Source organism: Oncorhynchus mykiss, chromosome 14 (assembly GCF_057628025.1).
Source record: "Oncorhynchus mykiss isolate SJ-2025 chromosome 14, ASM5762802v1, whole genome shotgun sequence".
In the NCBI taxonomy this organism is placed as follows: domain Eukaryota; kingdom Metazoa; phylum Chordata; class Actinopteri; order Salmoniformes; family Salmonidae; genus Oncorhynchus; species Oncorhynchus mykiss.
In genome coordinates this window covers 24,690,105-24,706,077 of record NC_143035.1, presented here as the reverse complement: position 1 = coordinate 24,706,077, position 15,973 = coordinate 24,690,105, and the positions used below count along the sequence as shown (strand labels likewise).

Genomic DNA, 15,973 nt, shown 5'->3' with positions numbered 1-15,973 from the left:
TTAGGTTTTCATGTGTATCTGAGTTATTGGCATTCAATCAGGCAGAAAACTGTCCGGTGTGATGTAGCACCGTGATAAAGTTGCTCTCACTACCCTGGAAGTTAATAGGAATACGACTTTTAGATCGCAAAAAATTCTATCATACATGTCAGATTTTAGTACTGGCTGATGTCATATTTTGGGAGGATTTCTTCTCTCAAACGAGCCATTGATCATATTTTGAGGAAATTCCTACCTCTAAAAATGTGTAATTTAACTGAGGGTCTTGCACATTTTTTCTATTTGTCTGCCTCTTTAGTCCAGGGTGCATTGCATTGTGCCGTTGCCAGAGATATTATAGAAAGGGGATAGGAATCCAATGAAAGACCGTATAACGCCCCACCCAGTAGACTGTCGATCAATCGCGTTCACGTTGTCAAAACACCTTTCTAGCTACGTTACAAGTTATGTTGCACTTGGTGACGTCTGACTGTTTAATCCTAACATTGTTGGTGCCGACGTGGATAACAATATCAAATCTAATCAAATTGTGTTAGTCACATGCGCTGAATACAACAACAACAATACCTTACAGTGAAATGCTTTTTCATTTTTAAATTGATTTATTATTTATTACAAAAAACACAAGGAAGGGGTAACATTAAATTATTAGAACATGAAGGACAAACAATACAGCATCAAGACACTATCAAACATGTTCCAGTCTTTCCGCAACAGAGACATATCCTTATGTGTGAGGGTGATAGTGGGCGATAGTGCATGATAGTGATATAAAATATGTCGTAGTTTCCTTTCTCATGATCACAAACTTGTGAAACCCGAACCCTCCAAGTAAAAGACAGAAGAAAACAGCAAACAACAATGTAAAACAAAATAAAAAAAAATAATACATTTAAAACAAAGGACATCAAGGACAACTGAAATCATAACAGCAATGCCAACTGTATATGTTTGTGTGCATGTCTGGCGCTTCTACATGTATGTGTGTGTTCTTGTATGTGTTTATTTGAATGAGAGTGTGTGTATATGAATGTGTATAAACACATGCACGGCATCAGCCTCAGGCAAACCGGCATTAGTTGTAAAAACACTGCCACTTAGTGTCATTCAAATGTACTTTTATTATGTTTTATTTAGACTTTTTTCCCCTTTATCTTTTGACCATCATTCTCTCTCTCACACAGCAACTCCACTTCCACTTGTCTCCAATTCCACATCCCAACCCTCAGCTTCCCTCAGCCCATCCCATCTATCTCTGCTGGCCACCCACTTCGTGTTTCTACGCAACTATGCTATGATGTTTAACGTACAATTTCAATCTATCTAATCGAATACAATCTACAGATTACGTGTTGAAGATAAATACACTTACTATATTAGTATATTAACAATTGACTGACCCGGTCTCTCCAGATCTCCTAACAGTACTATTTCTAGGGTCAATTTTAGATCAATGCTATGCATTTTCAGCCATTCCTGAACCTGAGACCAGAAACAGGCTACCTGAGGGCAATACCAAAATAAATGGTCTATTGATTATGTATCCTCACAACAAAATCTGCAGAGCTTCGATGATTTCATGCCCCAAATATACAACATTTTGTTGGTGGATAGAATTCTATATAATAATTTTAGCTGAAAAGCACGAAGTCTTGAATCTTGCGTTGTTTTATATATCAACTCATACACCCTGTACCATGGAATCGGTACATCAAAACCTCTTCAGAACTATTTTGCAATCTGTATGGCACAGTTGTCAACATCCTGGTCCTCAAATGAAACTGGTATACTTTCCTATTTATGCTATTTTTATTCCTCTGCCAGTTTTGATCCTTTATATTGGGCAGACAGACCAGATCCCTACCTCCTCCCGCTGCCACCCGCCTCTTCCATTTTTGGGGCAATGCTGTAATCAATTGGTTGTACTCTTGGATTGAGCAGACCTTCCCGTACAATTCTGATAACTCCACGAAGAACAAAACTCTACCAAAAACAATTTACAATATAATTTAAGAACACAATATCCATTTCAAACATATTTCCCATAAATACAGGTATTTTATCAACCAGCACATTTGATTTCAGCCATAATATTTGCTCTATCTTTTCAGGGGGATGAAATTGAAATTGTAGCCAGCTCTGCAAAAAGACAGATACTTTGATAAAAGTTTAATTTTCAATTAATCGAAAATGAGACATGGCAATCTGTACAATGGCAAAAAGGCTATTTTTAAACATTGGATGAGATTTTCTTATTAATCTACTTGAGAACCTTTTAGGGTTCAAATAAAACTTTTGAATGAGTGAAGCTTTAAGAGAGAGGTTTAGTGCTTTTATATAATCTAAACCCACCCAATTCATATTCATTATATAGATAGGCTCGTTTTATTTTGTTTGGTTTACTCTCCCAGATAAAGCAAAATATTTTTGCTCATATGATTTGAAAAACGATTCATCAGGAGTCGGCAGCGCCATAAGTGAGTAAACTGATATATGACTAAGGAGTTAATCAGGGCGATTTTTCCATAAATAGACAGGTATTTACCTCTCCATGGTTGCAGGATCTTGTCTATTTTTACAAGTTTTCTATTGAAATTCATTGTGGAGAGCTAATTTATATCTTTTATGATATGAATACCGAATCTGTCTATTTCACCGTCAGCCCATTTTATAGGTAAGCTGCAGGGTAATGTAAAAGTTGTATTTTTTAAGGATCCAATAAGTAATATTGTACACTTATAATAATTAGGTTTTAGTCCAGAGAGTACAGAAAAGTTATCTAGATCTTTAATGAGACATTGCAGGGATCTAACTTGTGGACTTAACTTAAAACTTGAGTCATCGACATAAATGGACACCTTTGTTTTTAAGCCTTGGATTTCTAATCCTCTAATGTTGTTATTGGATCTGATTTTAATAGCAAAGCATTTCGATGGCCATAACGAATAGATATGGTGACAGAGGAGACCCTTGTTTAACTCCTCTTGACAATTCAAAACTCTCTGAGAAGTAGCCGCTGTTGACTATTTTACACCTGGGGTTGCTATACATTATTTTGACCCATTTTATAAGACAAAATCCAGGCATTTATAAATAAAATCCAGTCTTACTTTATCAAATGCCTTTTCAAAATCTGCTATGAATACCATTCCTGGATTCTTATATGTTTCATGATGTTCTATTATTTCTAGTAGTTGTCGTATATTATCTCCAATGTATCGTCCATGTAAAAACCTGTCTGATCAGGATGAACAATACCTGGTAAAACCCATTTAATTCTGAGTGCTATGCATTTTGCTAGTATTTTTGCATCACAACATTGAAGTGTAAGGGGCCTCCAGTTTTTTAGATAGGGTCTTTATATTTACCATCTGGGTCTTGTTTTAATAATAGAGAAATCAGACCTTCCTGCTGAGTACCTGACAGACTACCGTTTCTATATGAGTAGTTAAAACAATCTAACAATGGAGCTTTTAGTATTTAAAAAAAAAAACTTGATATACCTCTACCGGTATGCCGTCAAGCCCTGGGGTTTTTCCAGACTGAAAGGATTTAATAGTCTCAAAAAGTTATTCCTCTGTAATTTGGCCTTCGCACTGATCTTTCTGTACATTTGTTAATTTTCAATTTTTTATATTATTTCAAAAGAATTCCTTACCGTAATCTTCATTCAGTGGGAGAGGATAAGACGGAAAAGAGAACATCTGCCTAAAATAATTAGCTTCCTCTTTAAAAATACAATTTTAAAAGAATCATAGATGACTCCATCTTCAGTAATGAGTTTCTGCAAATTCTTTTTTTTAACGTTCCTGTATTGGAGATTCAGGAATAATTTTGTGCATTTTTCTCCATATTCCATCCAGTTTGCTTTATTTTTGTAATAGATTACATTAGATTGTTCTTGAATAAATTTGTCAAGTTCTTTTTAGTTTTCCTGTAATTAATTTTGTATCTCTGTATTATCGTTTTTATTGCTATCTACCTGTACTGTACAGTGAAATGCTTACTTACGAGCCCCTAACCGACAGTGCAGTTTCAAAAAATGTGGATAAGAATATGCGATAAAAGTAACAAGTAACTAAAGAGGAGCAGTAAAAAAAATAACAATATATACAGGGTCAATGTGCGGGGGTTAGTTGAGGTATTATGTACATGTACTGTAGGTAGAGTTAATTAAAGTGACTAGGCATAGATGACAACAGAGAGTGGCGGTGGTGTGTGTGTGTGTGTGTGTGTGTGGGGGGGGGGGGGGCAATGTAAATAATCTGGGTAGCCATTTGCAGAGGGAGGTGTTTAGTCCCAGGGTCCTTTAGCTTATTGATGAGCTTTGAGGGCACTATGGTGTTGAATGCTGAGCTCTAGTCAATGAATAGCATTCTCACATAGGTGTCCATTCTGTCCAGGTGGGAAAGGGCAGTGTGGAGTGCAATAGAGACTGCATCATCTGTGGATCTGTTGGGGCGGTGTGCAAATTGGAGTGGGTCTAGGTTTTCTGGGATGATGGTGTCGATGTGAGCCATAACCAGCCTTTCAAAGCACTTCATGGTTTCAGACATGAGTGCTACGGGTCTGTAGTCATTTAGGCAGGTTACCTAGGTGTTCTTGGGCACAGGCACTATGGTGGTCTGCTAAAAACATGTTGGTATTACAGACTCGGACAGGGAGAGAGTGAAGACTCTTGCTAGTTGGTCAGCGCATACTCGCAGTACACTTCCTGGCAATCCGTCTGGCCCTGCGGCCTTGTGAATGTTGACCTGTCTAAAGGTCTTACTCACATCGGCTGCGGAGAGCGTGATCACGCAGTCTTCCGGTACAGCTGGTGCTCTCATGCATATTTCAGTGTTATTTGCCTTGAAGCGAGCAAAGAAGTAATTTAGCTCGTCCGGTAGGCTCGTGTCACTGGGCAGCTCTCGGCTGTGCTTCCTTTTGTAGTCTGTGATCCCAATCAAAGGTGTTATCACGTGTTACGGGGTCTGAGACCCCGAAGCCTCCCACCATGAGCTCTGACAAATATTAGACTTCAAAAGAATCACCCAGCAACCATACATTGTTTACCAGTGGGCAGGGCTAATGACATAAAGGTGAATTTTAAGGTAGTGCTGAAATGGCTCATTTTATAGTGATATTGTTATCCACGTCGGCACCAACAATGTTCGGATGAGACAGTCAGACGTCACTAAGCGCAACATAACTTCAGCGTGTAACTTAGCTAGAAAGGTGTGTTGGCATCAAGTAATTGTCTCTGTCCCCCTCCCGACATATCAACCGTGAGACTCAGCAATCCATTCATTGGATTCCTATCTCCTTTTTATAATATCTCTGGCAATGGCACAATGCAATGCAATGCACCCTGGACTAAAGAGGCAGACAAATAGAAAAAAAATGTGCTAGACCCTCAGTTAAATTTTTTAAAAATCGATTTAGGAATATCCCAGAAATATGATCAATGGCTTATTCAATAGAAGACATCCTCCCAAAATATGACATCAGCCTGTATTGAAATCTGACATGGATGAAAGAAATCTTCCAATCTAAAAGTCGTATTCCAATTAACTTCCAGGGTTGTCACGTTCTGACCTTTATTTCTTTTGTTTTGTCTTTATTTAGTATGCTCAGGGTGTGAGTTGGGGTGGGCAGTCTATGTGTGTTGTTCTATGTTGGAGTTTTGAGTTCAGCCTAGTATGGTTCTCAATCAGAGGCAGGTGTCGTTGGTTGTCTCTGATTGAGAATCATACTTAGGTAGCCTGGATTTCACTTTTGAGTTGTGGGTGGGGTTTTTTGCCCCACGTTACTGTTTCCGTTCATGGTCGCATTTATTGTTTTGTATTTCATAGTGTTCAGTTTGTCTTAAAATAAACGTTATGGACACGTGCTGCGCATTGGTCCTCCGATCCTTCTCGCTACTCCTCCTCAGAAGAGGAGGAAGAATGCCTTTACAAGGGTAGTGAGAGCAACTTTATCACGGTGCTACATTATACCGGACAGATTTCTGCCTGATTGAATGCCAATAACTCAGATACACATGAAAACATCAAATGACCCAGGGAATCGATAGACCAACTCTCAGATACACAAAACAATATAACATTCAAAATGGATGAACCTTTCCTTTAAGCATACAGAGGAAGATATTCAATGATATGTCGATCTATATTACTCAAAACAAAACGGCTCATTTTATTTTTTGGGACTGCCATCGCTATTGAATGTGTCTGTTTTAAAAAGGTTGAAATTAGCAGTTGGTGACTGTGGCTAGTTAAAAAAACGCAATCTCTCTTTGACGTACAGAGGAAAGAGTCTGCTGAGAAAGATAACCAAAAAAATGGTTGTAGCTGAACTTCTAAGTAACTGCCTCTATTCTAACTCAATGAATAGGGCTGGGAATTTCTGGAGACCTCAAAATACAATATTATTACCATAATTAGGTGCTGTTATATTTATTTGCGATTCGATAGTGATTTTATTGAGATTCAATGTTCAAAACATATTGCTCACCATACGTCTTCTGCAGAGGGACAAGAGCCATGAGAAAACTGGTTTTGATCAGTAATGGAAATAAAAGTGCTGAAAACAAATTGGCTCCCTATTTAAAAAGAAGATGGAGAACAAACTATGAAGGCAAAATACTGGAGTTTTGATACAGGTACAGTCAAAGAACGCAAAAATAGTATTGCGATAGTCAAAATGATACAATATAATATTATGAAATGTAACTGTATAGGTTTTTCCCCCTATCTGTAAAGTCTGTTTCCAACTCACACCCTCAAACACGTAGATCCCCTGAACGCAGCTCACTCTCCAGATCCCAATCACCTGAATTCTAATTATCTGTTCACACACCTGTATGTCATTATCACACACTATTTATTGCAGTTCTTTGCACCCCGTCACTTTGAGGTATTGTTTGTTCTATGACCCACAGTTTTCAGAGCGCTGGGTTTCCCGAAATGTACTCCTCCCGTGTATGATCGTTTTTGCCTGCCTCACTAACGATGCATTTTTCCATATTCCCTGCCTGTACTTTAGCCTATCGGATTTCCTGTTATCAACATATTGCCTGATCTCCCAGACTATGTTACTAGCCTTTTCCCTGCCTGTACTGTTGCCCTTTTGGACTCCCTGTGTATGACTTTCCGCCTGCCCCTGGACCCAGATACCTGCCTCCTCCTGCAGTCCTTTGCAATAAACACCTGCTGCGCCCTGCGCTTAAAACCAGTCTCCCCTCGTGTTCATTACACTATCACTGTAATGAAATATATTAATAAGACAAGCTACAACCATGGTATTTGGTGCGGCAGGGTAGCCTAGTGATTAGAGCGTTGGACTAGTAACCGGAAGGTTCCAAATTCAAACCCCCAAGCTGACAAGGTACAAATCTGTTGTTCTGCCCCTGAACAGGCGGTTATAACCCACTGTTCTTAGGCCGTCATTGAAAATAAGAATTTGTTCTTAACTGACTTGCCTGGTAAAAAAAATAAAAGTCAGAGCAAAATTCTTGCTTTAAAAATGGATCTTTGCTAAGTTTTTTCTTTTTTAAATCACAGTACGGTACCTAGTTGTTATCCAGAAATGATTTGATATTGAGATAAAAATGGCTGCATTGGTATTTTGGTATTTTGTTAGGATCCCCATTAGTTGTTGCTAAAGCAGCAGCTACTCTTCCTGGGGTCCACACAAAACATGACATAATACAGAACATTAATAGACAAGAACAGCTCAAGGACAGAACTACATGATTAATTTATACCAAAGGCACACGTAGCCTACATATCAATACATACACACAGACTATCTAGGTCAAATAGGGGGAGAGGCGTTGTGCCGTGAGGTGTTGCTTTACTGTTTTTTGAAGCCAGGTTTGATCTTCACTTGAGCAATATGAGATGGAAGGGAGTTCCATGCAATAGTGGCTCTATATAATACTCTACGCTTTGTTGAATTTGTTCTGGACCTGGGAACTGTAAAAAGACCCCTGGTGGCATGACTGGTGGGTTAAGTGTGTGTGTCAGAGCTGTGTGTAAGTTGGCTATGCAAACAATTTGTGATTTTCAACACATTAATTTTCTTATAAAAAGAAGAAGTGATGCAGTCAGTCTCCTCTAAACTCTTACCAAAGGAAGACTGGCATGCATAGTATTCATATCAGCCCTCAGATTACAATGAAGAGCAAGACATGCCACTCGGTTCTGGGCCAGCTGCAGCTTTACTATGTCTTTCCTTATTTATTTTATTTAACTAAGCAAGTCAGTGAAGAACAAATTCTTATTTACAATGATAGCTTAGGAACAGTACGTGAATGACCTTGTTCAGGTAATTTTACCTTGTCAACTCAGGGATTCGATCTAGCAACTTTGCGGTTACTATTCCAGCACTCTAACCACTAGGCTACCTATATTTTACAATTCGTTTGCATGACGCAAGAGCAAAGTAATACAGCTAACGACATACATGAAAGGCATTGTAATTTGTGTGAGTAAATGCAACCAACCAACATTGATATGTACGCAACTCTATCAATAACAAGATTATCATCATTAGCTAAATGCTTGAATCGAACTTACAAACAAATATTTTCCAAGGCTGAAGCGTGACAAGAAATAACTACATTGAAAGACCTGCATCGTAGCGTTGTTTGTAGCTGCTTTTATGCGTGCAAATTCTCTACTTCCTGTTTGCGTAGTCTTTCTAAATACCAGAAAGCTCCACTAGGGGGCAAATAACAACATTGAACACAATGAAAATCCAATTTAACCATTGTAATAAAATAATCTGTTACCTTCTAACAGGATGGCAGCACACTCCCCGCCTAGCATAATGAAATTGTGCCACTATGAAATAAAACATATCAAGAAACAAATTATGTCCTTTCTATTTTTATCTTTTGTCTCTAGGATGCTTCAGAAAGAAGAACAACAACCTCTGAGATTGGTCTCAGAAACATCTTAGCAGCTCCTTGCGTGACAATTTTTAGTTCTACTTTCCTAACCTTTTTGTCAGTACTGGGAAAGGTTTTCACCAAAAGCCCGACTGGCCAGTCATTTCTGTGCGCCTGACTGTCTTTTCAATAAGACAACATCTCCCACTTTAACATTTTGCTTTTCTGCTGTCCATTTTCTGCGTCTCTGCAGCGTTGTCAGGTACTCCTGTCTCCACCTTTTCCAAAAGGTGTCAGCGAGACACTGGACTTGCTTCCACTGTTTTCCACGAAGGTCGTTCATGCTGAAGTATCCAGAAGGGGCTGAGGTAGCGCTGGTCTTTTGTGTCAGTAACATTGATGGTGTGAGAATGGTAGGCATGCCAGGGTCGTTTGACACTGACACTAGGGGTCTCGCATTGATTATTGCCATAACTTCAGACATAAGAGTGCTCAAGACCTCATGTGTGAGACGAGTGGAGCCCGTCTGAAACAGCATAGCATCAAGAATACGTCTGGCAACCCCAATGAGTCTCTCCCAAGAACCACCCATATGAGACGAGTGTGGAGGATTAAATATCCAAGTACATCCCTTATCTGGGAGGTATTTAGTCAGTACTGAGTCATTTGTGTTGATACCCAGTTCCCTGCAGGCACCTATAAAGTATGTACCTCGATCAGAGCGTAGCACCTTTGCTGGACCACGGATAGAGAAAAAATGCTTCAGCACGTTGATGAAGCTGGATGTGGACATGGATTCGATAAGCTCGATATGGACTGCTCTAGTAGACATACATGTAAAGAGCACCGCCCAGCGCTTGGAGTCTGCACTACCACCTCTAGTGCGACGAGTTATGACATTCCATGGTCCAAACACATCAAGTCCAACGCTGGTGAATGGTGGTTCAGATGTGAGTCTGTCTGCAGGCAAGTCAGACATTTTTTGGTCAACTAACCTCCCTCTAACCTTGCGGCAGGTGACACACTTGTGAATGATACCAGAGACCAGACGTTTGCTCCCAATAATCCAGAAGCCTGCTGCTCGAATAGCTCCATCTGAAAAATGACGGCCTTGGTGAGCCACTTGCTCGTGATAATGTCTTACCAGCAGAGTGGCAACATGATGTGTCTGTGGGATGATGAGAGGATGTTTTTCGTCTTGTAATATGTCGGTGGAGGATAAGCGGCCTCCCAGCCTCAGCAACCCATCCTCATCAATCACTGGGTTCAGATTTTTCAGTGTACTTTGCTTTGGGAACTCTTTTCCTTTTTCAATGCATTTGAATTCCTCTCTGAAGGCTTCATGTTGCACACAGTGAATGATTGCTGTTTTGGCTTGTGACAACTCACTTGTACCGCATGGTTTATTACAGTCATGCCAGCCTCTGCAGCTGGTGTTGTCCGCACCTTCATGGAAGGATCTGGCAACATGAATGAGTTGTGCTGTGGCTCGATTGAGAGCTTTCCAGCTTGAGAACCTCTCAAAGCGATGAGAGCCAAGTTGAGCTCCAGAAACTTTAGAGGCAAGGACAGTGACGTCTGGTCGAATCTCTGCGTCTGTGTGAGGCTCTACAAGGTCAAAATTGATGTTCTCAGGCTTACTCGAGTTTGTTTGGGTCAGGAACGGTGGACCTGAGAACCAACTGGTGTGTTTTAAGAGCGCAGCAATTATGGGCCTGGTTGCATGGTCTGCTGGATTGCTGTCAGTGTTTACATAGCACCACTGATCTGGATGGGTAGACTTCCTGATGCGAGTTACCCTATTGGCAACATAAACATAGAATATTTTGGTGACATTGTGGATGTAACCGAGAACTATCTTACTGTCTGTGTAGAACTTGGCTGCATGTCCATCAATGTCAATTTCGTCTCTGATCAGTTCATACATCTCAACAGCTAGCAAAGCCGCACACAGTTCTAGGGGTGGCATAGTGTGGGCCGGACGAGGGGCCAATTTTGATTTCCCCATGACAAATCCAACATGGCATTGACCTTCCGAGTCAATAACTCTCAAGTAGGCTACCGCTCCTATGGGTACTGTAGAGGCATCCGAGAAGATGTGTAGCTCTCTTCTTTGAGTGGTAGACAAGGAGACTGGGATGTAGGTCCACTGAATATACATATGTTCCAACTCCATCAAAGATTCCTTCCACATTTTCCATTCCTCTTCTTTTTCGGTGGGAAGAGGGGCATCCCACTCACTCTGATCAGAAGAGAGTTCTCTGATTAAGGCTTTACCTTGCATTGTTATTGGAGCCACAAACCCAAGGGGGTCATAAAGTCTATTCACTGTGGACAGGATGCCTCTCCGCGTAAAAGGCTTCTCATTGTGGGACACCTGGAATGAGAAGCTGTCTGTTTCCAGGTTCCAGGAAAGTCCCAGACTCTGTTGAAAGGGGAGAGGATCCACTCCTAGGTTCAGATCTTTTAAGTCCTTCGCACAGTCCTCCATAGGGAAGGCTTCCATAACTGTTTTGCTATTGGATGCAATCTTGTGTAGTTTCATGTTGGACTCCGCCAACATTGCTTGTGTTTTTCTTAGAATGTTGATAGCTTCTTCTGTAGTAGCTGCTGATGTCAGACCATCATCGACGTAGAAGTTCCTCACTACATATTGCTTGGGTTCTGACCCGTGTTACATTGACTTTCATCCTGTACTCAGTTATGTTTCTATCTGGGTTGTTATCTTCATACCAGAGAAACCTTAAGTAATCTCTGTGATCCTCACGCACACCAAAACAGTAAAACATTTGTTGCACATCTGCTGTTAGTGCAATGCAATCCTTGCGGAAACGCATTAGGACACCCAAGAGTGTGTTGTTTAAGTCTGGACCACTGAGCAGAACATCGTTAAGTGACACGCCTTGACACTTAGCACTGGAGTCAAATACTACTCTTATTTGTTCAGGCTTTTGTGGATGGTAAACACCAAATATGGGCAGATACCAACGTTCTTTGTCTCCCTCTAGTGGCTGTGAAGGTTCGGCTTGGTCGTTATCCAGCATTTTTTGCATGAAGTCAATAAAATGACGCTTCATGTCAGGCTTTTTGTCTAAAGTCCTGCGAGGTTATGTGAGACGGTTCATGGCCTGCTCCCTGTTATTAGGAAGGCGACGTCTAGCGGGGCGAAAGGGTAGTGGAGCCACCCAGTTGTTTCCATCATCCTGGAAAACCTGTTTGTCCATAATGTCCAAGAAGGCTTTGTCCTCCACTGATGGTGCTGGTTTATCATCGTCTTGTGTTTTGTCAAACACGGAACATCCCAGGCTGTCTGTGTTCACAGTTGTGCTTGAATCTCTCGAGTGCACATGATTTGCGCTCATCTAGAGTTTTGTATCTAAACCCACAACACTTTTTTAAGAGGATGAGGCTTGTGATGTATTGGGCAGTGATGGTCAGGGTTTTCAACCTTTGTCTTACTGCATTTTGTTTGGTGGTCTGAGGCCTCAGATGACACATCTGTTTTGTATACAGTCACAGGTGTCTTGCTGCTGTACCTGGCAGGTTTCTCACTTTTCATAGACACCTGGTTATTTGAGGTGTAGAGGGTAAAGCTGGGGTCATTTATAATTTTCGCCTGGTTCCTGATGAATCTCAAGAAGAACGAGAATGGTGGGAATGGTACCCGATAGTCCTCCTTATATTTGGATCCCTGTGCTATCCATTTTTTGTAAACTGAATGAAAGTTTCTCTACAATAGGGTTTACCCCCCGAGATGTGTCCAGATAAGCGAGGCCTGGAAGGTACCCTTCTACTTTAGCACTCTCCAGTTCGAGAAGAATGTCACCTAGTTCTCTTAGTTTGTGATTGTCTTTGTTAGCCAGTTTTGGAAAATCATCAATTTTCTTCAACAGTGCATTCTCGATCACTTCGGGTGTACCATAGCACTCTTCTAGTCGTTGTCAGACCATGTTAAGTCCTGCTGTTGCGTTGAAAATATGGACAGATCTAATTATGTTTGCTTGCTCAGACGACTCTGCCTCTAGCCACTTGGTAATTAGATCTAACTCTTCCCTGGCTGATAAATTCAAGTCTCTGGTCGCATTGAGAAAGGATGCTTTCCATGCCCAATAATTTTCAGGGCGATCATCAAACTTCAGTAGTCCGGAACTCACCATTTCACAGCGTAGGAGGTACTTGATGAGGTCTGGTGCCACTTGTGACTCAGGGAAGTTTTGTGTGTGTGACTGGAAGTGGGCTTGCTTTCCATTTCCACCATGCTGCTGTTCATTCCTTTTGAACGGAGAGTCTCTGCTCATGTTCTGTTGTTTGCTACTTACTGGATTATGGCATGTAGCTGGGTCAACACTAAGCTCTTGTTTCTCCACTTCAAATGGAAGTTCAGCAAAGTAGGGCCTAGCATGTTGTTGCACATACTCACATGTACGTTGGACTGGACTTAAGGGCTGTGTCCCTGTGTCTAGTTCTTTGCGAAGCTCTCTGCGTTCTGATCCTACAGCTTCTTCAAAGGCTGCAGCGTCAGCCAACACAGCAGCAGCTGCTCTCTCAACTTGGAGAACATATAAACTTGCCTCGAGGTCAGCTTTTTGATTCAACAAGCTGGCCTCTATTTCTGCCTTTTGTTTCATCACAGAAGCTTCCTTCTCAGAGCAGCATAGGAGACTTGTGCGCGTGCTGCGTCCGCCTTGGCGCATGCTTTGATGGCTGCAGAACTCGCCGTTGAGGATCTGCTTGACTGTTTTAATGACCTTGATCTTGTAGATTGAGACTTGGTCCCAATGTGCTGAAGAGGATCTTCCATCTCTCTCTGTTGAACACCTGGCTCTGGTTGTTGCATCGTAGACTGCTGGTCTTCCCTAGGATAAGAGGCTTTGTTGGCTGATGAACGTAGAAACAAAACCACCGTGTGTGGTTATTCTTGAGCTTGAGCCCACTGTGATTATGTTTTTTCACTATTCTGCCCTTGAGTTGTGTTCCCATGCAAAACTAGACAGATAGCTAACAACTAAGTCTTCAATAAAACTCCCAAGGCGTGACTTTTCTTGAATGAATATATTGAAAACGTTTATGTTGTGAAACTGCAAAATACAGAAAATAATATACTTTAGTATTCAATTCACACCGACATACTGTAGCTGTACATTAAACATTTGAAGTTGCATAAATACAAAGCACGTGCTAAGGTACCATGCATCTGGCATGATGCCAAACCATATAGCTAATTGTTACTCATATGGTAATTGGCTAACTCCTCATTACTCTAATAATGTACAACCATCTATGTAGAATAACAAAGCATATTACACTCGAAACAGTAACAGAACTACAGTATTATATATTTTACAATTTGTTTGCATGACGCAAGAGCAAAGTAATACAGCCAACGACATACATGAAAGGTATTGCAATTTGTGTGAGTAAATGCAACCAACCAACATTGATATGTAAGCAACTCTATCAATAACAAGATTATCATCATTAGCTAAATGCTTGAATCGAATTTACAAACAAATATTTTCCAAGGCTGAAGCGTGACAAGAAATAACTACATTGAAAGACCTGCACCGTAGCGTTGTTTGTAGCTGCTACTATGCGTGCAGAACAAATTCTCTACTTCCTGTTTGTGTTATCTTTCTAAGTACCAGAAAGCTCCACTAGGGGGCAAATAACACCATTGAACACAATTAAAATCCAATTTAACCATTGTAATAAAATAATCTATTACCTTCTAACAGGATGGCAGCACAGAAATTATTAAAGTTGAGGGGATTTTGGTTGTAAAGGAAACATTGAGCTCTGTGGTTTGCCATAGTTTTGACAAGTGTTCATAGTTAAAGTAGTTTTTGTTTTAAAATAAGGCCAGTTAGAAAAGCTTTACAAGCATTTTGAATAAGGCAAACAGTTTTTAAAGGAATTATCTTCCTGATATTACAATCCCTTTTCCAATATACTATAGATTCCTTTCGGAGACAGCATTTTGTATACAGTAAGGCACAATGTTTTTACAGGCATAACTTTAAAAAAAATTCACAGCTGACAAACAAAGGACAGGAAGAGATACACTTAATTTTGGATCACCACAAAGGGCGGGTTAATGTTGTCCGGAGAATAGTGGCAGGAGGTCATCTGCCAAACGTCAATGAAGTTGGAGACTTTTATCTCCCTCACCAACTTTAAACATCTGCTATCTGAGCAGCTAACCGATCGCTGCAGCTGTACATAGTCCATCGGTAAATAGCCCACCCAATTTACCTACCTCATCCCCATACTGTTTTTATTTATTTACTTTTCTGCTCTTTTGCACACCAATATCTCTACTTGCACATGACCATCTGATCATTTTTCACTCCGGTGTTAATCTGCTAAATTGTAATTATTTGCTTATTACTCTTTTATTCTACTGAGTTATTGACTTGTTTATTGTTTACTCCATGTGTAACTCTGTGTTGTTGTCTGTTCACACTGCTATGCTTTATCTTCACAGTTGTTCTCAACTAGCCTACCTGGTTAAATAAAGGTGAAATAAAAATATTTAAAAAATGAGGACCAGAGGTCCCTGAGTGCCATGTCGAGCTGCCAGGAGAGCCAGTCGCTGCCGTACACATCCTTGTAGCCCGTGTTGGCTGACTTGATCACTACCAGAGTAGTGGGAGATCGGCTAAGGAGCGACGCCACAGCCCTACGGATGACGACCAGACGGTGTGCGTACATAGCCAGTGGGTACGTGGTGAAATGAGCCCAGATGGTGAAGACGACTACAGAGTGTGCACTCCCTGCCATACCCTCCACCTCCCTGGCGATGTAGTGAAGTTCAGCCCAGGGGGTCTTGCTTGTCCGTATAGGTATCCCATGGGCCCGCCAGATGATACGGGTGTTGGACTGGGTGTCGACTGCCTCAAAGGGGTCGATTTGCTTGATGTGTGAAGGTTCAGGCGATCAATGCTGCAGAAGGATCATAAGTTTAATGCAAATATATGAATTCAGACCAAGAATGTGCTGGGATATGCATTAAAGAAAGAAGTTCTAAAAGTTATTTTTACTGTTTTGCCGTATACCATGACTTACTTGGGTGTCTTTTCATTCAACAATTCTAGTTAC

General features: G+C 40.8%; 1 protein-coding gene across 1 annotated transcript; it reads right to left on the bottom strand.

The window, feature by feature from the left end:
• Nucleotides 1–6,847: 6,847 nt before the first annotated feature.
• On the bottom strand, nt 6,848–14,463 carry LOC149978331 (uncharacterized). Its single transcript, XM_090198629.1, has 2 exons — nt 14,381–14,463; nt 6,848–13,953 (listed from the first exon to the last, which is right to left on the bottom strand). Exon 2 carries the CDS (start codon nt 11,436–11,438, stop codon nt 9,036–9,038), a length of 2,403 nt encoding a protein of 800 aa, XP_090054755.1. The 5' UTR covers nt 11,439–13,953; nt 14,381–14,463; the 3' UTR covers nt 6,848–9,035.
• Nucleotides 14,464–15,973: the final 1,510 nt, after the last annotated feature.